Source organism: Melitaea cinxia, chromosome 21 (assembly GCF_905220565.1).
Source record: "Melitaea cinxia chromosome 21, ilMelCinx1.1, whole genome shotgun sequence".
Lineage (NCBI taxonomy): Eukaryota > Metazoa > Arthropoda > Insecta > Lepidoptera > Nymphalidae > Melitaea > Melitaea cinxia.
In genome coordinates this window covers 1,910,084-1,935,834 of record NC_059414.1, presented here as the reverse complement: position 1 = coordinate 1,935,834, position 25,751 = coordinate 1,910,084, and the positions used below count along the sequence as shown (strand labels likewise).

The following is a 25,751-nucleotide window of genomic DNA, read 5'->3' as shown; positions in this document are numbered from 1 at the left end:
CCTCTAATTTCCTGACATCGAGTTTTTAGTTAAATTTCGTTAAATAGTTTTTTTTTATTCATTTCTGTATAATTAATATCCGTCAAAAACTAGAGAAAGGGTAAAACTTTCAATTTCTTATATTAATTAACGATCTTAACATATGTTTTGACTGTCTGTTTGTCACGCTTTCTCTAACCAATGAACTTTAAAATTAGTAGACTCAACCCTTTGCCACCTGTTGTTGAAAAGAAAAATAACTTATTAAAATTGTGCTATTTTATCTATGAAGACAATTTTACTGGTCACTGATATATTTCGTAATCGAGTTGATAATAGGTTATCAAAGACACAGGCGACTAATATAATACAACTTTGGTTTCAAGGTTGCGTATAGAAATATCTAGGAGATAAATATGAATGGTAAAAAAATAATAAGAGCTACTTTATCTGTCAGATATTGTTACCTTTTAAATAATACTATCAGCTACTATTGTGTTGCTCTAATAACACAATAGTAGCTAAACAAATATTTATAACAAAAAAAAAAAAAAACCGATATATTATTTAAAAAAAAATAATAGTTCTTCAAAGCGTCAGTTGTTCATCTTCCCGCCTTTTTTGACGACCACAGAGGTTTGTTTTATTTCTTTTTAATTGTCATCTGAGTTTTTACAGGAGGATGCGTGTTTTTTATGCTTTTTATGTGATTTTGGACAACGTATCGGAAATACCATGTGTCCATGTTCAATCATTCCGATTTTATTGCTATATAATTTGTTTTTGAGTTCCGATTGTTGAAGAAGTTTGTTTGAAAAAAGGTTTTATAGGTTTTTAATTGTAGATTAAATTGAATACTTTTTGTGGATTATTTTTCTTGTTAGCTTTTATCCGTTATAGAATTTAAAAAGTAATGTTAAGTATATTAAAATAAAAATAAATACGTATTTGTTTTATTGTAAAATTATTTTTCTTTGACTTTCGTTTACATTTTAATTATTATATAAATTTTTGTTCTATAGTTTAGCGTAACGTAAGATTACTGTCATTCCAAAATATGTTTATATAGTATGTATTAACAATGACTAGGCGTTGGCGCTGCAGTCATATCATTGGTTGGCTGATACGGTAGTGGTTGCGGATTCGATTTCCGCCCATGCCAAACATTTGTATTGGTCATAAAGATATTTGAAATGGTCTGGGCGTTTGTACTTGCTTATTGTAAGTTTATTTTTTTATCGACCGCGGACTACATAGCGTCAAGTTAAAAGCCGAGTGTGTCTATATTGACTGTAAAATAAAGTTCACACCACATCACACTCAACGGAATTCTCTAATCTCAAGAAACGAAATTTTATTTTCAAGTGTATTAATGACCAATAGGCCAATTTTTTTCATTTTTTATTACAGAATAATATTTAAAAAAATTCATAGAACAGACAAAATTTATTTTATTTTTATTTTATTTAAATGTTAATGAATTGGGAAATGGGAATTGCAGAAAAATATATTAAAATAACAATTATAAAAAAAAAATCAATAAGATGAAATAAGTGCTGTGTGGCTACGGCACTAAAGAATTTAGCCACCCCCTCTCTTCCCGTGGGTGTCGTAAGAGGCGACTAAGGGATAACAAGGTTCCACGACCACCTTGGATCTTAAGAAGCCGACCGATGGCGGGATAACCATCCAACTGCTGGCTTTGAAATACACAGGCCAAAGACGGGCAGCAGCTTCTTCGGTGCGACAAAGCCAGTACTGCGGTCACCAACCCGCCTGCCCAGCGTGGTGACTATGGGCAAAACACATGAGTTTACGTTATTTTTGGCGTAAACTTGTGGAGGCCTATGTCCAGCAGTGGACTGCATAGGCTGTAATGAAGATGAAATAAAATATACGAAATCTAGGTATATGAACTATACAAACATTTTTCACGAGCGGGAATTGAAGCTTGGATCGTTTTTGCTCTTATCAGCTTTGATTACTAAGTATATCAACGCGTCGTCAACATTCGATTAAAAAATTTTAGTTTCTTTTTATTTGATAAAGAAATAACAATAAGAAAAATGTTTGTAAATTCTGACAATCGTTGTGTGCACTAAAATAAATAAAATCATATAAAACATGAATTGAAATTAAAACAAAATTAGTAAAAGTACTACCTAATATTAATATCTGTACACCACACGAACAAACGGTTAGAAAGAAAATAACACTACATAAAGTATAACCAAAGTTTTTTAAATTGATTATTACAAATAGTGCTGATACCAAAATATTCTTATTAAAAAAAAAGAAAAAAAAAACTATAAAAGGCCAGTGATATCACTAATCAAAAAAAATATATACGTTCGGTCCGTACATCAAAACAACTTTTCATTTAACCCTCCACTCACCGTGGTCATATTTTTTCTAAATCGTCACCTGTAGCTGAGGAAGAGGCACCGTGAGGAACGCTAAAAAAACTTATAAAAACGCTCTAATGATTCAAACGTGGGAATCGGATTTTGTATGAAATAGTTTTTATATCAATGCACTGGGGAACTAAATCATTTGCTTTTTATAATGATATTTGTTATGATCATGATGAGGTTTTAACTTTGAGCTTAATTACGACTCTATTTGTGAATTATATTTTTATTCTATAAAAATCATTATTCTAAGTCTAATTATTACTTTATTTTAGGTAGGTTAGGTAAATATTTATTAAAAAATGCGTTAGAAATAAATGTATAACACCATCATCGTCACTTCAGCCTATCGCAATTCACTGCTTTACATAGGCCTCCAACTCAAGTTCGCGCCAAAAATGCGTGAACTTATGTGTGTTGCCCATAGTCACCACGCTGGACAGGCGGGTTGGTGACCGCAGGGCTGGCTTTGTCGCACCGAAGACGCTGCTGCCCGTCTTCGGCCTGTGTATTTCAAAGCCAGCAGTTAGATGGTTATCCCGCCATCGGTCGTCTTATTAAGGTGGTAGTGGAACTGTGTTATCCCTTAGTCGCCTCTTACGACACTCACGGGAAGAGACGGGGTGGCTATATTCTTTACTGCTGTAGCCATATAGCAGAAATATTTATAACGTAACGTACAGATTATTAACTATTACTATATGATGTATAAAGTTAAATAAAAAAGGAAATTTGATGAGAACATTTTTATCTTATGAATGTCCGGCATCAAGATACATCTGCTCTAATGTATATAGAGCTTTCACAGTAGTAAACTTAAAATTTGGTGTGCGTTCTCATTATGATACACTGTTGGAATTGGAGTTATCCTACTAATATTCTGACTACGAAAGTTTGTCAGGCTGGATGGGGATGGACAGATGTTTGTTACTCTTTCTCGCAAAAACTTGTGAACTGGCTATAATGAGACTTAATACGTATATAGCTGACGATTTAGAATAACACATAGGCTACTTTTTTACTACTTCAGACACATATTTAATAAGCAACGCAGACAAAATTGCATGAATTAACTAGTTACATGTAATTGTGTGTTATATTATTAATCTTGATATAAAAACACATTTGAACAGACCGCAACTCATTAAAACAACGCACCTTCAACATTCGAATCAGATAATCCTTTTTATCGGCCCCATTTATTCACTCCTCAAGCAATAACTCTTTTTATAAAGACAAATGTCCACTCTCGACCCTATTTTAATATTTTTTATACGTCTACCTCTTTTTCTGTATGGTCATATTTGATGTTCTCACGGAAGAGGCTGAGGTCTGAATGGACTATCACATGACTTTAAGAAAAAAAACACGGAAGGGTTGCTAGTATTGAAATTATTAGTTTGTTTATAAGGTGCACTCGGTGGGAATAAATGACCCCTGTTTTATTTATAATTTTTTGAACATCCGGGAAGATGTTTAAACGGTTTAATGAGAGGATATAAATAAAAAGGTGTCCAACTGGACTGTGATTTAATGTAAATTTTTCAGTACACAATTAGCGCGGTTATGTTTGAGTTACGTAAATGTGGGGAAACTTATATTTTAATCTCTGATTTTTTTACCTGAAGTACAAGTAGTCTAAGGCAAGGTAATTTTTTTGAACATTGTATTCCATCTTGGGGTGAATTTTAGAAAATTGTTTCATAGTAATTTTATCGGTCACAAAAATAAACCACTTTACAAAATATGTTTGATTAGTGCTTTTGTTTGAATGAAGATAAACTTAACAACTTTTGACAACAGGAAACTGTAAAAAAATCCAGAATTACTTACATACTTTCATACATTAAGTTGTTCATAAAATATAAAAAATCAACGTATCGAATTAATTTTAGAAAATTATCGACACAATGATCGGCGGAAATACGTGTGTATAATTTGGTACATAATTTGTCATTAAAATTAATTTCTCCGTATTGTGACTTTTGTTGTTTCATTTTGATACACATATTTCGCTAATGTCACATAAAAGAGATTTTTATCATCGTCTTGTCATTTTTGATAATTCATTTTCCTTTATAGTTAGTTTTTTTCCAGCACCAGGAGCATCACAAGTGCACTACCAACTCTGCCCGCGGTGTCATCACGGCACATCCCCAGAAGCTCTGGCTACTTTAGGGCCCGGCCCCATGTCCACGGCGCGGCGCCGTGTCGCAGCACGGTGCTGTGGACCGTGCGCCGCGCGCAACTTGATAGTTGATATTTCGCAGTTTGTGTGCTCGGGCGTACTTGTCTGGATAGCCATCGCAAAAAAGTTATTCTACTATTTTTAATAAGACGACAAATGAAAAAGAAACAGAAAGGACCCGTGCGGCGCCGTGCCGTGGACATGAGGCCAAGCCCTTACTCGGCACAGGCACACACTACCTTTAACGTAGGGCACAGCAGGAATTTCCTGCTCAAAATCTGGAGCAGCCCGACTGGGGTAGTACCTCGACAGACTACAGAAGATCACAGCTAAATAATACTGTTTTCAAGCAGTATTGTGTTCCTGTTGGTGAGTAAGGTGACCAGAGCTCCTGGATTGGGTCGGCAACGCGCTTGCGATGCCTCTGGTGTTGCTGACGTCTATAAGCTACGGTAATCTCTTACCATCAGGTGAGCCGTACGCTTGTTTGCCGACTTAGTGATTTAAAAAAAAACCTTATATAAATTTGAACATAAGCATACAGGTATTTTACAAGACTAGCCTTTCTCAATTCTCAATGTTTGCCCAGATAAGTATGCTACATTATAATACTGAATTTTTTGTCCAGATTGAAGCCGAGAGAGAGGTTTTTTATACAGAACACAAGGTAATAAGTAATAACATAGGGATTCATAATACTATCCTTGCTTTTCCTCTTAGCGAAGGAGCAAAACAATTGTATAAAATTGTACAAATATATATTAAGCATCGTGTGTAAGATTTAGTGTGTAAAAATGAGGGTGATATGTTCAACCTGTAAACAAACCCTCTATAAAAAATAAAGATTAAAAATATATTATTATTTTTTATAGAGAATATAACCAAAATTATATTTAGAATCTGTCTCTCTGATAAAGACTCCTATAGTTAAAATTTTCCTGAATATATCTAGCGTATCGAGACCAACAATGTTATTATATATATAAACACACTCAAAACTTAAAATATTAATATTGTCAGTGTCGAGTGCGGACGAAAAGTAAACATTTGGTTAAACAGTTCACGACGCTAACCCTTCCGCTGCTGACAGATGGCTGGCTAATAGCAGGGCTGTTCTAAGCTTCTGAGGGATTTCCGCATTTTGTATTGAAGCCAGAGGACCGGTTTGGCTTTACTTGCGCTGTAGTACGTTTATGAAATTGTATTATTAGTTATTAGTTCGTTTACCTACTCGCTGTGAATAGAAATCAGTTATTTATGAATATAATTATCTTAATACTCGTATAACAAAATATATAAGTTAAAATATTCGTTTGCTTGTTATTTTTTTACACAAAAAACTAGACAATTTGATGCTTAGACCAATTTAAATAAATTCTAAATTATTTAAAATTGTAACTAAAAAATAAAATTTCGTTTGAATAACAACAATTACTTAATAGACAGAGCCATAGAGTAGTATATATAATTTTAGTACCTCTAGATTTAAAAATTGAAATAAAAATGAATATATTTGTTTTAGTTGTTTTTTATTATTTACGTATAAAAAAATAATTGATATGTAAAAATAATATCTTAAATTAATTAAGTATTTAATTGTTTATAATATAATTTATATTTATATTCAAATTAACTAAAATTATATAAAACTATTTTAGATTAAAAAAATTATTTAAATAAATTAACTTACTAAAAAAATCGTTTGATTTCAAAATGACAAATACTCATAAATTGTATACAAAAAAAAAAAAAAAAAAACTCGCAACCCTATACCTGACAATTGCTGTGCCTCTGAGGGGTGGTCAGGGGTTATAAATAATATCCCCAACAAAAAACCATAGCTATGGCTGAGGTGCTAACTGCGATACCTTGATGCCGCAAGGTATCAATTAGAAAGGCTTTAATAAAACATGTGTATACTAAGTGGCGCCTGAGGGTTAAAAAGTTTGTTATTAATTACGCCTTTTAACCGACTTTCTTGCTGTTGAGGTAAAGATGCCGTTTAAAAATAATTGAAAGACAAGTAAAATAGATAAAACTTTATTGAATCTATTTAAATAATCGATGATGAAATAAAAAAAATAAATTAAAAACCTATCATAAAGAATAGTAATAAGGCGGTCTTATTGCAGTAGCTATTTACAATTTTTACTTATGCCTTTTCTGATACTAATATTTGATTATTACTGATGGATTATTGACTATGTTCCTCTGCCCCTAGGTTGCCTGGAAGAGATCGCTTTTTAGCGATAAGGCCGCCCTTTGTGCCTGATGATACTCTATTTAAGTTCATAATATGTATTATTTCTGTTTTGGTGTACAATAAAGTGTATTGTTATGTTATGTTATGTTATGTTTCGTATTCTTAATATATATTCATATAACATACAATATTATTTACCAGCTCAAACAAACTTAATTCCTCTGATATTGGCTAACAATACAGACTTAAACACCCGCCTGGAATGCAATGGTTGGGAAAAAACACTTAATTTACTCTTACAACTATTTACTTTTTATACCGACCCATTTAGTACCACTAAAGACATAGAATTTCATCGTATAAGGCTAAACGTGTATTGAAATTGACCGGTCTGACTAAATATAATTAAAGCGCGCGCACGGTGTCTTAAAAAAGCGCATTATATAAATTGAATAAAAAAAAGTATTCAAATGTATTGACTACTTTTTTACCGTGTGTGTGTTTGGAACAGTTTCATTAATGTGTTACAATTTTATTATCTGTAATTACATTATCAAATGATTAACAGTTAAATTTTAAATATCACTTTTGTTTAAAATAAATCGGTGAGAATCGGTTTTTATGGTAATGAAATTGTAAATAAAAAGTAAAATACTCTTAGAATATTAATGTTCGCCTATTGCGGTAGGTCATATCAAGAAATATTACTCAACTATCAACTCAAATCTAGAACAGCTCGTCTGAGAACCCCAACCTTACAGAAGATCAGGGCTAAATATCACAGTTCTCCGGTAGTGTTGTATTCCCGTATTCCCGTGGTGAGTGAGGTTGAGAACTACAGGGGATACGGTGTGTTAACTGTGGGGGTAGGTAGTATCAGTGACTACAGTTACCGTCAGACGGCATTTGTTTGTTTGTTGTTGTAAATAATAATCGGACCATAAATTATTAATTTGAGTTGTAAATAACAGAATACATTTAATTTTCAATTAGTTTTCGTACGTAATAACTAAATATGTAGGTACTATTTATATGTAGGTATACATTTATTTTTATAGAATTATTCGCCATCCCTAATGTCAAAATGGCGTCTTACATTTTGCAATATTCTTGTACAAAGTAAAATAAATTATAGTATTACGCCTTTAAACCCAGTATAACTCGGTCAAGTTATGGTATATGATATTTATCTAATGGTAAAAAAACCGGTATGGTGACCGTGCCTTATTGCAATACTATTTTTTTTAAGTTTGTTTGAAACCAACTTTTAACTTAGATTACTTGTTTGTAATAGCTTTAAATTTTAATAAAGTAAGGTTTTTACAGATTATTTAAAAAGTAAAAAGAAAAACTTTTGACCACCATGTAAATATATTTTAAATTTGTTACTTTAAATTATTATAATTTCCGTGATTGTTTTTTATATAAACTAGCTGACTCGACGGACGCTGTACTATCAAACACGTGAAACTTAAATAATAATCGTACGTTTTCTATTTTTTTATTCATAAGAACCTATAAAGTATAATGTTGTAAAATTTTGTTTACAAAAAAATAAAAATAATTGTTGTCTTGGTCCAGCCATTCTCAATTCATCATGCACTTCATCATGCACTTAGCAACACATTTAGGGACTAATTTTTATTTATATAATAAATTACTAGCCGACCTGGCGAACTTCGTACTGCCTAATTATTTTCTTTTATATAATAATTATACATATCTAAATAAAATATAGCCTATCTTTCAAGTTGGAACAAACTGCACACGGATGGTGGTAGGAGTCCATCGCAGACAAACTATAGACACGGACAGATTATTAACCAGTTCCTACATCTAAATAGACGTTTTAAAATTGTCAATTTTATGGAATCATATAACACCTATAGCTCCTGGAAGATTGGGGATAGGGTCGGCAACACGCTGCGATGCTTTTATTGTTCCACTGTTGCAAGCGTCTATAGGCTAAGGTAATCGCTTACCACAAGTGAGCCCTTCGCTTTTAGCCGACCTAGTTGTATAAAAAAATCCAAAAACCACATCAGCAAAATTAGAAACACATGTTTAACATTTAGTAAGCAAAACGAATTTAACGAACGAAGTTATTTAATATAGGAATAGGGATTATTACATTTCATTTCTGTGCATATTAATCCTAGGCCATCTAAATATCTCTCTCTATCAAAGATAGCCTGAGAGAGTCGGCGAACAATAGCGTTTGTTTTTTGTCGAAAGCTCGGGATGAACTTACGGATTTGGTTAGGGTTGATAGAATTATAATTTACACAAATAAAATAGAAGAAATAAATTTTAAGTTATTGTGGTATTTCTATTTAAATTTCTTAAGTTTGAAAATATTAATGATGGTAGTTTTATTAATTTCGAATTCTTACAATTTCGTTAGTTTATTGAAAACAATATATTTACATAAGTTATTGTGTTATAAAAATGTAACTAACAATTATTTTTCAAAAAATTCCAAAAATGTCAAAAAAAATATTATCCAATTCATACAAAGGTTTTTTTTTTTAAATTAAATTAATACATTATTTCTAATCATATTTGACTAGAAACTACGCAATTTCCGCTTCCATTAGAATTATTTAGAATTACTTTAAAAGATACATTTATATTAAAATTAGTTTCTATTATTAATATAAAATTCTTAAAATGTTTTTAAAATATCTAAACAAGCAACAACCCTAATACGACAGCCCTAACGATAAAAAGGGAAGTGAATTTGGGGGACAAGAACCAATATAGGTCGGATAGTTTTTGTCCCTCTGACCTTAGAGGTCATTCGTTGATACAGTTCATATTTAATATCAGAAATAAAACTTAATTATTAAAATTTTTAATTATTTTTCATAACCTTTTTTATAAAAAAATGTATTGCCGAAATGTACGTGCATAGCTTCTAAAAATCAATTATTTATTGATCACAATAATTATTGTAAGTACAAAGTTTGTGTAGAATAAAATTTAAAAAAAATATTACTCATCATTAAATCTTATATCAATTCAAATGATAAAAAACACTTTTAAAAATACCCACAGATAAAACAGGAAAGTTTCCCAAACAAAATTACAACCTGCGTACAGTTACAGATGTCCGTCAAAACGCCGTCAAACGTTAAAATTACTTTATTATATTTGATTAACCCTTCATATTGAGGTTTTATAATTTAGAACAGATGCAGCCGAGATTAATTACTAGAAAAACTATATCCACCTGCCTGATCACTTTCCATAGATAAAAAATTCTTTTTTTTAAACTTTTTCTTCAATCGCGTATGTAAATCGAAGAGTCATTGTCTTTGGTAAAAAAATCGACGGAAGTCCACTTGTGATGAGGTTAATAATCTACTTTTTGGTTTTTGAGCTTTAAAAAAGTTTACTACGCAAGAGATAATGTCCTTTTATTTTAAGTTTTTACTGACTTTAAAAAGGAATGAGACTGATTTTTAAATTAATTCATTTACTAAAGACGATGTTTTAGTAATAAGAGTTACTATCTGTTGCGCTGGCAATTGCAGATTCGATAACCTTTATCACAAATATTGGTTAGCCATGTAGATAGTTGGCTTATTCTGGGTATTACTATGTTTAGTGTATGTTTCTGGGCACCTAATAGAAAGTCTTATCATCCTATGGGAAAGGAGAAGTCATTGAATGATTTTACGTTCTGTTAAAGTTCTAAAAACCTAAGAGAGATCGAGTTGTGTAAGGCAAAAGCAACTAATTTATCAATAATCGAAAATGCAAGTGACTCCGCGACTCAATCTCATTTCATTTTCATATGAAAATAATTAAATTTAGTTGTTAATTACGATTTTACAACTCGGTACCATTCTAGAATAATCTATATACTTTTCATGTGATTTGACATTCTACTTTGTATTAAGAACTAACTTCAAGTCTTTACAAAGCTTATTGTAACTTATAGCAGGTTTAAAATTTTTAAGCAATCCATCACTATTGTGACCGACAAAAAAAAAAAAAAACAAAAAAAAAAGGAACTAAAACACAGTCTAACATTCCGAGACACGATCTTCGCACGGAAAGCAAGTACAATATTTAAAAAAAAAGTCGTTAGCGACATTCATTCTATTAATATTCATACCAAAAGATGCCATTGCGCATATCAATCACAGCGAAAAAATAGCTAATCGGATGCGCGCGCACATCCCACCATCTTTGTCTATCTGTCATTAGCGCCTTTTTTACTCTGGGAACGGTTTGTTTCGTCTTTGCGCGAGTTATTCAAATTTCGAACGTGACAATGGCGCGTTTTTGTTTATCAAAGAAATTGTATTATACGGTTTATTCAAATTGGCGGGTATTGAGGGTCTCAGGTACTAATTACTATCGTATTTCGTATTAGGCGTATTTTTCGCACGATGATTGCACGTGTTTATGCTCTGCGGTAACGAAATAGCTAATTATACGTGTTTTTTTTTGTCTGTAACTGTTTTTTAATATGTATGACCTGTTTTGAAGTTCGTTTTGTTTGATTGTTTTTTTTTTTTAGTAAAATATTCGAGTGTAGTTCAAAAACTATTCATAATTTTCATTTAATGATTATATATCATCATATCATATACGCTAAGGTTAAGATCTTTGCTTCCCTTTTTAGAAGAACCTAAAAAGGGAAGATCTCATAAATTATATATCATTTTATAGATAATTGCTTACTCTATCAGCATACACAACTAAATAATTTATTATTGGTTTTGTTTTATTTTTTGTTTTATGGTGTATATTTATGGCTTAGCTTCTGTAAATTAATTAATTATTAAAATTATATATATTATGACGGTTTAATTTTGAAACAACGTCAACATGATTGACGGTTGGTAAATTTTTACTATGATATGCTGCGGTTTTTGGAATAAATCTTATTTTCTGATCAACTTTTTCCCTTTTCCCGTTACCGGCGTCGTGCTCACCACTCTGTCTACTTGAGGATTAGTGTTTTTTATTTATTATGACAAAACTCGATACTTCTCGAGTCGGGCTGCTTCAGGTTTTAAGTAAGATATTTTCTGTTGTGTCCTATTTTTTTTACTCGGGGAAAATCCATCATGGATACAAACTGGCACCCCCGCTTCGGATTCACGTCAGATTCATACTGACTAAAAAACCACCACGTGTGAGCAGTCGTCAGCCTGGGTGGGGCGAGATGGGGTCGCGCTAGCATTCGCTACCTCGCCCCGCTTCCTGCTGTGCCTTACCTCAATGACTACTCTTCTCTTGACTGTGACTGTGACTGTGTGACTTGATAACCCAACTTTAAAGAAAAGAGGAGGTCCTCGATTCGACTGTATTTTTGATCTGTATTGCCGCATAACTTTTTACTTAGTGTACCGATTTTGATAACTTTTTTTTCAATTGAATACTAGTATTTTTCATGTAGTGTGCATATATGATCGAGACCTGATGAGTGCTTTTATTGATTTGTTGAGTTATCTCTAATAATGCGTATTTAATTGATTATTTATTCGAATACCTACGTCGTATTACGGCCCATTTTAAAATCTGGAGCAATTCGACTGGGGAAGTACCTCGAACTTACAGAAGATCACAGCTGCTTTCAAGCAGTGTAGCGTCCTTGTGATAAATAGCGTGATCAAAGCTACTGGTGTGAATAATGTAGGGTCGGCAGCATGCTGGCGATGCTTCTGATGTTGCAGGTGCCTATAGACTACGATAATCGCTTACCATCAGGTGAGTCGTACGCTTGTTTGCCGACCTAGTTCAGCAGTGGGATGTTATTGGCTGAATCGTGATAGCTAATTCTATTATGATTGACAGAGTTATTTTAAGGGGAGGTTTGTGTTTTATTCTGATGTCACAGCAGGATCTATCTTGTTTAAAGTTGAGCGAGGCTGATGAGTAGTTATAAATATGGAGCAGCCCGACTGGGGTACCTCGACATTACAGAAGATCACAACGAAATAGTACTGTTTTCAAACCGCGTTGTGGTCTCTTGGTGAATAAGGTGACCAGAGCTTCTGGGGGTATTGGGGAGAGGATCGGCAACGAGTTTGCGATGCTCCTGGTGTTGCAGGCTTCTATTAGCTACGGTAATCGCTTGCCATCAGGTGAGCCGTAGGTTTGTTTACCGACCTACACAAAAAAAAAATCGGTTGTCTGTAAAAATGGTTTACGGAGGTTAGTTAACGTGACAACGTCATAACAAAACATCTCCTCGGACATATAGGCCAATCGAGTGATGTGGTCACTGAGCGTAACGGACAATGAGCAATGAGTCATTCTTTTTCGTGAATGCCGTGTGCGTTTATCGATTTATTAGACGTTGTCACGTCAAGAAGTGTATGAGTTATCCCTAATGATGTGTATTGTACTGTACTTGTCGATGTTAATTGAAGTTGTTTTTTTTTTGTTTCCGAACAAACACAATTGTTTTTATATAACTCCATAACTTTTCATGATATGCATGATCGCGAATCTAAAAATGTAAAAATGATCGTCATAGGTAAGGAGCGGTAGACAGATGGATGACAACGCATAGCTTTATCCCTGTCTACGCATATTTAATTTACGTTTAATATTCATGAAGCCGTCTTATATCTGCATCTTTTAATTATAAATTCAAAATTAATACGCCATTTTTATATATATAATAATTATGTTTGCTTGCAAATGAAAAAGAAATTCAATTACATCGACAAGTAATACAACGTATGAAAAAAAGTCAAATAAATACCTATTATTGCGAATAACTCAAAAAGTACTCGTGTACGATCGATCGTGTAATATAATATTTAAAAAAGTACTGATCAAATTTAAATGGTATCACCAGCACCAGATTTCAATTACAAAAGACATACAAATCTATCCACCCAATAAAAAGTTACAAGGTAAACACATATAAAACAAAAAGAATAAATAATAAAAAGTAATAATAATAATCTTTGAAGTTGCTTAGTAAAAAGTCTTAATATTAGATTAAATTATATCGAAAGGTGTTGAAATTGTAAAATAGTTTCATTGGTAAAAACTGAATTATCGTAAAAAAAGTACACGTTAAAGAAAAATATAGCAACACCTGACATTAATTTACATTTACGGAGCGAGTTAATGAGTGCATTTTTTTGGAAATAGTTTTGCAATGAACTTTGTTTTGCCTGTTATAAAAATAAAGAACTTTTTTATTACTATTTGTGCTCAAACGGTAACTTATTTTAAATTAATTATTAAATTTAAATGGCAATTTTAAAATAATGTCATGTGACAATCAATCAATAAAAAAATATTGATTTGGGATGTTTTCATAATAAATAAGACACTATACCGAAAAACAAATGAATAATAATATTTAATAATAAAATTATTAAAAGGTTGAAGTTTCAAAAAATTACATTTATTAGTCATTAGCTTTATAAGTAGGTACGTACTACTATTGCTGTGTTATAGCGAGTCATCAGAATTATAATACTAACTAGTTTTCCCCCGCAGTTTCACCTGCGTTGATTGGACGAAAAAAGCGTAGGTACTAAAATATGTATACACAATGTATGTATGTAGCCGTGTATTGAAGATCAAACACAAAAATGATTTTTCAATTCGAACTAGTATTTCCTGGGATTATCGCATTCAAACAAACTAACGTTAAAATTTTAATTTCTGAAATAATTCAAATACATAATTTACAGATATTTATCTGTAAAGTGAGTTCAATTTCGTAAAAATTATAATTTCATTTTTAATAACAAAATCTATAATATAAATAAAACTAACGACTATAAATAAAAATATTAAAATTAAAAAAAAAAGATAAAATTATCATATGAAAAAGGCATATTTAAATATAATATAAAAATCAGTGATGTCAAATGTTTCTAAATTGTATCTTTCTTTTTGTGTGCAATAATGTTTTAATAAATAAATAAAATAAATTCACCAACTTTGTCGTTTCAGAAATTTATTAAAACGTTTTTATTTGTCCCAACACAATTAAAAAATCATGATCATGATAAATGAAAAAAAAAAACTCCTCGCAAAAATAATCAAAAATATTCTCAAGATAAAAAATAGTCTAAAAACTACAGAGAATCGTGGGACTAGAATAAAATTAAAGAAGTACAATTTATATTACTCAAACGAAAAACGTGACCAATTAAAAAAAAGATTAAAAAAAAAACAATAGACAAGCCACATGGCCGCTTCAACCCCTTCGCTTGGTGCGAAATTTGCATACTACGTTAGTGGCGATTTTTTATACGCATAAAGATTATGCAAATACGTTTTTTGGACACTACAGTGAGAAGACTTTTTTCATTTGAGAAAGTTCAAGAATGATCTTATAAAAACTATTAACAATCAAGTTTTTTAAGTGTGTGAATATTCTTGCTGTTATTATTATTTTTTAATTTGAATTTTTTTTTTCAGTTTAAGATAAGGGTTAAATGGGATTCGATTAAAAAAAAATGTTGCCTGTGTTAAATGAATTATATTTATATCTCATAGTACCGAAAAAAAAAATTTTTTAATCGAAATAAAATAACATTGGTTAAAATTAATATCATTTGGTTTTTAAAATAAATCTTGGTTTTCGTCTTAAATATTTTTAACCTTATTCAAATTATTTCTTGTTTAACTTTGAAATTTAGCAGCAAAATATAAAAAAATAAGTTATAAGTATTATAAGTAAAGAAATTGTAAGTAATATTGATATATATATATTATAATTCAGCTAAATATAAATATAACGTTAAATACATCTACATTAAAATATTTACTAAATATATAATCTAAACAAAAACTAGTCAAAACATACACCACAGAAAACGTATTACAACCCAAAACTTACGTAGAAAAAAATATACATATATACATATAAACTTGGTGTTACATTTTTTTAAAATCTACCTGCCTGGGGTGGAGTTTGAACCCACCCCACGATTTTTTCACAACCATAAAACCAATAGTGTACTAAGGGTGGCAACTATTTTTTCTATGTGGCAACTGTAGATCGATATTTTTCCCGCGCAACGACAGCATTGGCCCACAACTCGTTCGGTTAACAAAGGAACCCTTTTATATAGAAATTTTTATTCATCTTTTCGTCCGGTAACGGTTGGAAGCGATTCTTTCGGTAATAGCTGGGGTGTATTGATGTAGGGTTGTTTTTTGTGGACGTCTCGACACGCGATTTGGGATATTACAAGCACGCACTGTCTGGTTTTGTTAAATTTAGTTAAATGTTTCCGATTATTGATCGACAGTTTAGCAGTTTTGAGAAATTTATAATGATTTAATTATGTTAAATATTAGACAATTATACGTATTTTGTATTACCTATATTGTACACCTACTATAGCTTTCCGCCCGTCGATTGCGCGATTTTGGCACTTCCGTTTCCTCTCGTTAAAATTTAGGCTATATTGTGTGCAGGCTCAGTATAACGTATTACCAGTTCTACGTTCACGATCTACCAGTGAAAGATTTTTAAAAGCTGCCGAGTGTTTTTTAAGTTTATCAATTAGGTTACAAACAAACAAATACACAAATAAACAAAAATCAAATATTTGTAATATTAGTATAGATTATTTACTAAACGAGTAATATGTATGACATTCGATACAGGTTAGTTTAGGAGAGGAAAAACAATATAGTTAGGTATATTTAAGTTGAAAAATGTATTTGTTTAGGTCTCTGAGTTTTCATTTTATTATATTGTACTATATTAAAAACAATTACGTTGCAATAAGTCGTGGATTAAGGCCTGTTTCGCTGGTTGATAACGCTATATGGTAGATGTCGGTATTCAACGGATTAAAGTTTATGGTATATTATTATTTTTACCATCGAATTCCACTATATTTATAAGATATCTTTATTCGCAAATATGAATCTAAAAGTTGTAGATTATTAATTGAAGAGAAACAGTTCGTAATGTTCTATTAAGCATAAACTTTATCTATAACAAAAGAAAGAAAGAAAACCTTTTTATTGGCCATTCATAGTTTACAAATGCTGAAATTGAACATATATTATTAAAGCCCTACATCATACGTATATTATTCTAGAGCTTACTAGTAATACAGGGACATCTGGAACACCTGCCATAGGCCAACAATACACTTCTCAAGTAGTATTTCTCGGGGATGCGCTGTGTTTACGTTAGGGGTAGCGTCGACAACGCGCTTAAGATGCTTCTGGTGTTGCATGTGTCCATAGCATACGATAATCGCCTACCATCGGATGGACAGTACCCTTATATGCAACCAATTATAAAAATTAATTATAAAAATGATTGACTCTTTTTAATCGTCGTCATGAGAAAAAGGTAACGTGTTAACGTGTTAGTCGGCCAGGTTAGGCAAAGCAATTTTTTTTGTTTTTCTAGTATAGGTAATACTAACATAGTTGTAAGGTTCCTTGTAAGTAATAAATGGATTGTTAATGTCTTAAATAAATATTATTAATAAATATTAATTTTATTTATTTCTTTAGTTCTCCAAAAGTGTGTACGCAAGACCAACAATTTTACATACAACAAAACTTATATGTAACTGTGTATTACAATTATTTATAAGAAATCAAGCGTCCGTAAAGAAGTTTTAATTCAAAAACTTACGTTTCTCTTAAAATACAGCAAAAAATCGAACTTTAGGTATTGAAAGTCTATTTTTTTTTAGTGGTAGTGACGTCAGCGCCAGCCAATGAAGCCGAGTTACAACTCTACAGAGTAATGCAGCGTGCGAGCCTTCTGGCCTACTACGACACGCTGCTCGAAATGGGTTAGTATCTATACATATAATAAAATGGTAGGAAAGTCAAAACTGTACATTGAATTTTTTTTAAAGAATACTTGGAGTGTAATCTACAATCGACACCGAAGACAAAAATATGGTTTTTAGAATTTTTGTCTGTTTGTCTGTGTGTATGTCCAGGATAAACTCAAAAAGTACCGCATGGATTTACTTCAAATTTGCCACAAATATTATTAAGAAGTCGGGTCAACATATAGGATACATATTATCACGCTTTCACCTACGGGGAACGAGCAGTGAACCTTTATTTCTTCAACGCATTCTGTAACAACGCGTAATCTAACGACGCATATTTGAATGTTGTTGTTATTATGTTAACAATCATGCTATAAGCTAGTTTAACACTATAAATAAAGACATTCTGCAGTATATTTAGTATCAGCATTGCACCCGTGCGAAGCCGGGGCGGGTCGCTAGTTTATATAAACAACTATATCTGTCTGTTTGTTAAATTCTCATCTCTATATAAAAGAAAAAAAAACTGAATTATATTTACACTGACAAGTAATACAAGGAAGGTAGTTGAAACTAGTCAACTAAATACGCATTATTAGGGATTACTTGAAGAGTACTCGTCAGATCTTGATCAGACACCATAAGCATGAGCCATAAATAAAAAAAGAATCGTCAGAATCAATATACCCAGTAAAAAGTTATGAGATAACATAACAAACTACGGCTGAATTGAGAATCTCCCCGTTTCGTCGTAGTCAGTTAAAAATAAATAAATAACTTTAACATACTCGCACACCATCATATACATATTTCTAGTTTTGATAAATAGCACAAATGTAATATAATATTTAAAAAAAATCGTACCTACTAAAATATATTTTAAATATAATAAAGAAGAAGAAGTTAAACGCATATTCAAAATAGAATAATTTTAAAAATAAGACGCGTTTTAGGCGTTATTAGGTTAATCTTAACCCTATATGCTGAGCCTATATGTAACAACATAACTAAAAAACCTTTCAAATTTGACAATTTTTGTTATAATTTTGTATGATTTTATCATAACACATAAAATGTTTGAAAATAATCTAATAACTCCCCTCCCACTCATTTTAATTTATCTGTAAATAATTTGGTCGTTAATTTCAATATTTAACAAAATTTAAATCTTATTAAATTCATTTCTTATCAATCAAATTATTATATTCGTAAAAAATCTCATTCGTATCAAGATTTTTTTTAATGATTTCGATAAAAAGGTTTAATAACAATTATTTTTTCTCAAACATGTTTATATTTTAAAAGTATTTTACAAAAAAATAATAATAATAATTAAATTTTAATACTATTTAAGTATACAGTAATTAGTTAAAATTACAATTAACTTCGATTTTCTATAGTAATTCCTGTTTACTATTTGTTTAATCATTCAAATGGAAGAGTAATTTTTAAACTGAAAAAAAGTAAGGAACTTTAAAAAAAATAATTTCTCATCATAGCAGATTAAGAAAGACGCAAAAAAAGTAAATTTCCATACGCGAAAAAAGGAACGCAGACATCGTATGCAAATTATTTTTTTTCTATTTTTACTTTTTAATTCTGGCAATTATCCACTGCGAGGAAGGGTTCGTCCGCTCCTTGGCCCCTTTTGTTTTTTTCCTCGAAGCCCCTTCGCAAAATGGTCACGTAGACATTTGCATATTCGCCTAAATTAAGACTGTGAGCTGGACTTTTTTTTAAGAATCACACGTTTTTGCCGCGAACAATAATAGCGGAATGAACTCGACTTACTAGATGCATGTTAATGTATGTGTCTTGTAAGGTTTTTTATCTGGTACAATTTTTGTTGTTCCCACTTATTATATAGTAAAAAATTGCTACAAGAAATTAATTTGTATTCGATGCTTATAAACAAAAAAAAAATATACATACCAAGTTTTAAGTGGATTTCCGAAAACTGTTTATGCATGAATATTTAGCGTTATTTAGTTATTAAGATTTAATGAGGCACTAAATCTTAAGGTCAAACAGAATTAGTATTATCAAGTATTTTAATATACTGTATACATATTTTAGGTGGTGATGATGTTCAGCAGTTGTGTGATGCTGGAGAGGAGGAGTTTCTAGAAATAATGGCACTAGTCGGCATGGCCTCGAAGCCGCTCCACGTGAGGAGACTTCAAAAAGCACTACAAGAATGGGTTAACAACCCAGCTCTTTTTCAGATACCCATCGTCCCAAACCTATGTCCCACCGAGAATCCCTTCATGCAATGCAGCCAAAGACTCCTAAATATTCCTCCTGCGATTCCAAATTTACCTAGAACTGTGGCCTCACCAGAGAACAACAGACCAATGTACAGTCCTTCCCCTGGCGCACCTGATAATAGTTGTGGATCGAATGCTTCAGCCCCGAATGCAAGTCCTGTACATAGTCATGCAGGAACATTTACGAAAATTGTCCTTCCCCCTTCCCCAGCGCCTGCCGCTCCAGTTACAACTACAGCGAGATCTTTCTCCCCTCAAAGCGCTTGTCCACCAGCCTCATCAGGCTCTAGTCCTAGTTCCGTTACCTCTCCAGTACAACTGACGCCAGTACTTTTAGATATCCACGTCCAGAAGTTAGCGGCAGCAGCGGAGAAGTTGAGCAAACATCTGCCCCAATTGGAACCAAAGCCACAGAATACGAAAAAGAAGATGTGTAAGGATTTAGAGTTGGTGATGATGATGCCGGAGTCAGATCCGAGGAGGATGGAGGAGATAAGGAAGTACGCTGCGATATACGGCAGGTTTGACTGCAAACGTAAGCCGGAGAAGCCACTCACATTACATGAGGTTAGTAGAGTTACATGCTATTCTGTATTATATGTAAACGTCCCACAGCTGGGAAAGGAGAGTTCTTCTAACTTGTTATTTCAATTAATAAGAAAGGCATCACACTGATTTTTACGATAGCAGAGTAGTAGATATTAACGTTGACGTAGATTCACAATGACCGTCTAGTCTTTACACAATACCACCTGACCAGGAGAACTTCGTGCATCTATATTTTTTTCTTCGAGTTACATAATATCGTCTTTTTTTAACTTCTTACAAACTTATTCCTGTTCTTATGTATTATAATTCAATTCAATTTGAATAATTTTTTTCATAGTTGCTCATATACATATTCGTGATAAACATTCCGTGATTCATTTTTATTTATACTCAAGCTGTATTGTGTTCCTGTGGTGAGTGAGGCGACCTGAGCTCCTGAGGAATGAAGAGGAATGTGAGTAGGATTGGCAACTGGCTAGCGATTTTTCTGCTGTTACATGCGTCTATAAGCTACGACAAACGCTTACTATCAGGTAGCCCGTAAGCTTGTTTGCTGACCTATCGTATATACTTCCAGGTGATGGTCAATGAAGCGGCGGCTCAGATGTGCCGGTGTGTTCCGGCGCTACTCACGAGAAGAGACGAGCTGTTCCCGCTCGCGAGGCAACTTGTCCGACGCGCTGGACTGCACTACTCTAAGCACGGGTAATCGTGTATTTTATAATATCTCCTTTCTCACCAAGTCTTTTTAATAAAGGCGTTGTATGAAAATTAGCTTGTGATGTCATTTAGTTATGGATATATTTTTTAAATATTTTAACACATGTATGGAAGAAAAAATTGGTGGTAATCTTTAATGAAAAATAATAATAATGATTGATAGATAACTCGTTATAACTGAAATCTCTATTGATCAGAAATTGGGAATTGAATGGATAAAATATGACGACTTACTTCTTTCGGATTTCTATTAAAATATGATTTCCGGATATTAATTTTAATATTTAAAATAAAAATAAATAATTCCAGTTTACCGCCCACCGCTGCGGCCGAAGACCGCGAACGCGACGACGACGAGACGCCCAGTAAACGACCGCGGCAGGTCGTCAGTCAGATAGACCTCACCAAATAACACAGTCTAACAATAGATATAGCACATTAAATACTAACTGTTTAACAAATGGGAAAAAGTATTCAAAAACAGTATTTTTTTTAGCATGACAAAATTAACAATAATCGTGACAAAAAAATACCTAATTTATAGGAAATTTTGAGATCATAATACTTCAAAAGGATCTAATTTTGATAAGATTACATTATTTTGATCTAAAAGAAAAATTTCAAGAGCAGAATACTTAATGATCATTTAAAGTTGACTTCTAAGAAGTTTATCATAACTTAGTGAATGAAATATTAAAAATATTTCCTATTCTAATCTATTTTTTTTTTATTGTATAGATATTGTAAAAAATATTATAGAGTAATATATTAAAATGTACATTGTTCAAAATTAAACAAAATTTATAATTATGGACCTAAAAATTTACCAAGTAGTAACACTACTCCTGTAAATACTAATTTTATTGATATGTAAGAAGTAAAAGTTTTACATAAATATAAATACTAACAGTATAGATGAAAAACAATTTACTTTTGCTTATCATAAATTATTTGTCAATTCAATTTCTTTTGCTTTTTTATTCCCGGTAAAAGTAAGCATGACAACGTCGAAAGCTTTGGTAAAATTTCTCTTTGTATAATTTTCATTTTTCTCACTAACTTTTATTTTTTTATTATTTCAGTTGCGGTAAGTATATAAACTTGAGTATATATTTAATTAGTACGCAATATGCACAATAAAATTATTCTAACTGCTTTTTTTTGCTTGTCTAGTCATTTTAGAAGGAAATGATGCCATAATCAAACTGGCTGCGAGCTTAGCGTTCCGTCGAAACATTAAAACCTTACTTGCTTCTATCGCAGAGATACTGATAGACAGAGTTCTTCCATTGCAACGGAACGTAATACACGACTTGTGCGTTTTGATTTTCAAAAAATGCTGCAACCTATATAATGTGCACGCGAATTTCACTCATAATAATGAAACAAATTTTTCGGGTTTTATTGCGGTTTGTTAAGTTTTTTAGATGCCCGACGTTTCGAATACTTTACAGCAACCATGGTCACGGAGGAGGAGGAGTTGAAAAAGTTGTTTCACTATAATGTTGCAACCAGTTTGATCAAGGCATTTTGTCGCTTTATTTGTATATTTTCGCACATGTAAATGATACTTCTAATCGGATTTTGGTAGTATGAAACTGAACTAATACTACGAAATGGCAAATAATAAACGAAAAAATAAACGAAAATGGCAATACTGAGGATTCAAATGTCAATAACAAAAAATACTTGGGAATTGCGAGCTAAACGGAAATGAATAACTCACTGCTTAATATGTGGATTCTTATCCGATGAAGTTATGGCTAAGTATTTTACAATGGCTAGTGTAAATTAAAAACTTAGTTTTTAATATTAAATTTAGGCACAACGACATGGAATGAGGAAACCACGCATGGGCATTCCCCTTTTAGCTTTTTTTTTTCGAGAACAAACTAATTTGGTACTTCTAATGGATTTGGAAAAAATATCATAGTCATGACTTTGCCAGAGATTATTCTAGTCAAGTCTCGCCACCAAACAAATTTCGACAAAAGATTTTTATTTCAACTTTGATTTAATTAATGATTCGATGTAAAGAAAAAGAATGACTGAAATAGCTTTTTATTCTAATTAGGACGGAGACGACGGCAACGGAGTCAGAGCCAGTCCGGATACGGCTAGAAGCTCAAACCACAGGTTGAATTCAGATAATATATAATTTTCTCAAATAAATCTATTCCTAAATTAATAAGGGCCAAAAAATTTAGTCCTATATCATTTTTAATTCTTCTTTTTCTTCTTTTTTTACTTTCGATTATGATTCATACGGTCACAACAAACATTTATTTATAAGCCATACAATTTTTATCGTGGTTTAGGCGTTTATCCTTATGTTGCATTTGTTTCCGTGCCAACAATACAGTAACAAATTATACTGCGGGCCGTTGAGCATGTTTATTTACTATAATACATTATTCTTATTTTTCCAGCTGGTGGGGGATGAAGACTGAGAGTGACGATGCTGATTCCAGGTGTTCATATTCCAGCACCAGTACTCCACCACCTGTAAGTTCTAATATTGAGCTGTTAAATCTTCAAATAAACTCCAATTGACCTTAATTCTGCTTCCTACAAGTGATTCTACTAGTCCTTTTTCTACTTCCTCTTCCAAATGTGAATTCCTAAAAATGGATTTATGTTCTTTCACTATGAACGTATCTCTTTTTTTAAGTAAATCAGTCTGAAATTGAAATTTTAAATGCGTAGTTGGAGATCTGAGATCCAGAAAAGATTACGCACTGTTTGGTACACATATTCTTCGAAATTAGAATCTAAGACAAAGTCATCAAACATAGTCATAGTTAGCTATTTGTAATTCTTGTTAGCGTCACCTATGAGAACCTAATAATTGATAATCTTATTAGAATACTAATCAAAATGGAAAAATACATCGACAATATTATGCGTACGTAGAATCGTTCACCAACACGTCAAATACTACCAAAGTGGTAGTTCTTATATGAATGATTCTTTTTACAAGTAAGTGTGAAAAAATCTATATTTAGTAGTCGTATGCTAATGATTTTAAGATATTTTTTAAAGAATATTTGTAATTGCCTGTATCAGTGATTTCGTCTGTGTTGTTTTCTTTTAAATAACGCAAACGTTAAAAATATATCCTTCAATATAATAATATATTAAATAGTCTATTGGTATAGATATTATTACTCGTAGCCTTTTTATAACTTATTATTCCAAAGGTGGGAGATAGAAAGAGAGACAGAGAAAAAGAGTTTCGACAATACCACGCTTGGTGGGAGAGGAGGTGGTCTTAGGTTTCCGTGGCACTTTAGGCAGTAATATTCCAAAGGTGGGAGATAGAAAGAGAGACAGAGAAAAAGAGTTTCAACAATACCACGCTTGGTGGGAGACGAGGTGGTCTTAGGTTTCCGTCGCACTTCAGTCAGTAGTATCCCACTGCTAGGAATAAGCCTCTTTTCCCATGTAGGAGAAGGATCAGAGCGATCCACCACGCTGCTCCCATGCGAGTTGGCGCATATATTCCCTACTATGAGTATCAGGTGTATAACAACCGTCCTGTATCCCTGTAAGTAAGTATGTAGGATAGTAACAGCCCCTCCCCCCAGCAGGAGTCGGAGGAGCGGCCGCAGGTGGTGGCGGCGCGCGGCGACAGCATCATCGCCGTCGCCAACCCCGCGCTGCAGCCGCCGCACCCCGCGCGCAACCACTCCAACTGACCACCGCACACCACCCACCACCACCACTCACGCCACCACACGATCACTCCAGCGGTCCTGGCCGACATTGCTGCTGCAGTCCTGGCCAACTTAGCCGACATGAATGTATGAGCCACGTGGCTGCTACGATCGCATTGGCGATACTCAACAAAAATAGCGTAACCAGTAGGTATAACGAACATAAACTATGGCCAACATACCAAGGTAAATAAAATACAAGATCGATATCATTGTTATTAGACCAGTTCTTTTAAAATGGTAAAAAGAGAAAAAACATATAGTAGGATGAAATCCATTAGAAAAGAAAGAGAATACAACGAAAATGAAAGGAAAAATAAATTACGGGCGAACTGAGGTCGGGAAGTTTTTATCTATTATCTACATTTACCATAGTAATATATATATTTTTTGTTTATACACCATCAGAAAGTAGAGATTTCAACAAACCAAAAATTTCACCCATTTTTTTAAAAAGCTGATAATTTGACGTGAGAATTTTCGATGGAAAATTCGGGTGCATTTTCGATATTGAGGTCAAAAGCAGGTGAAAAAATAATAATCAAAAAAATTACAGTGTGTGACATAAAAAGGTAAGTTTTCATTAAAAAGTGCGTAAAAAAAATTTATAAGATAAAAATAAAAAAGCAAAATTTGGTTTTTTGAATTTTTCACATGAATTTTGAGGTTATGTGAAAAAAGTGTGAATACAAAAGTTGTTTTAAAGTAAATCTTTTTATTACCTACAACTTTGCCATTTAACTTTTTTCCATAGGCCTGGTAGTTTAGCTGGAAATTGAGATAAACCGTTTTTTACCCTTAAACCACCCTTCCCTACCACTTCCCGACCTTAGATCGGCTGTAATTTATTTTTCCTTTCATTTGCGTTGTATTCTCTTTCTTTTACAATTTTAATTTTATTTATTTTTTCTTTCTTTTACAATTGGTTTGTTGGATCTACTATAAAAATTTTTTGGTTTCA

At 32.3% G+C, this 25,751-nt stretch overlaps 1 protein-coding gene across 1 annotated transcript in view; it reads left to right on the top strand.

Annotated features, from left to right (window-relative positions):
* LOC123664008 (NGFI-A-binding protein homolog) overlaps window positions 1-25,140 on the top strand; it is a 47,510-nt gene extending 22,370 nt beyond the window's left edge. Inside the window, exons 2-8 of the mRNA XM_045598639.1 lie at window positions 17,449-17,550; window positions 19,615-20,372; window positions 20,932-21,059; window positions 21,384-21,456; window positions 23,149-23,210; window positions 23,504-23,579; window positions 24,662-25,140. Coding sequence (XP_045454595.1) covers window positions 17,449-17,550; window positions 19,615-20,372; window positions 20,932-21,059; window positions 21,384-21,456; window positions 23,149-23,210; window positions 23,504-23,579; window positions 24,662-24,772 — 1,310 coding nt within the window. The 3' untranslated portion in view covers window positions 24,773-25,140. The remainder of the gene's footprint in view (window positions 1-17,448; window positions 17,551-19,614; window positions 20,373-20,931; window positions 21,060-21,383; window positions 21,457-23,148; window positions 23,211-23,503; window positions 23,580-24,661) is intronic.
* The last annotated feature ends 611 nt before the right edge of the window (window positions 25,141-25,751 follow it).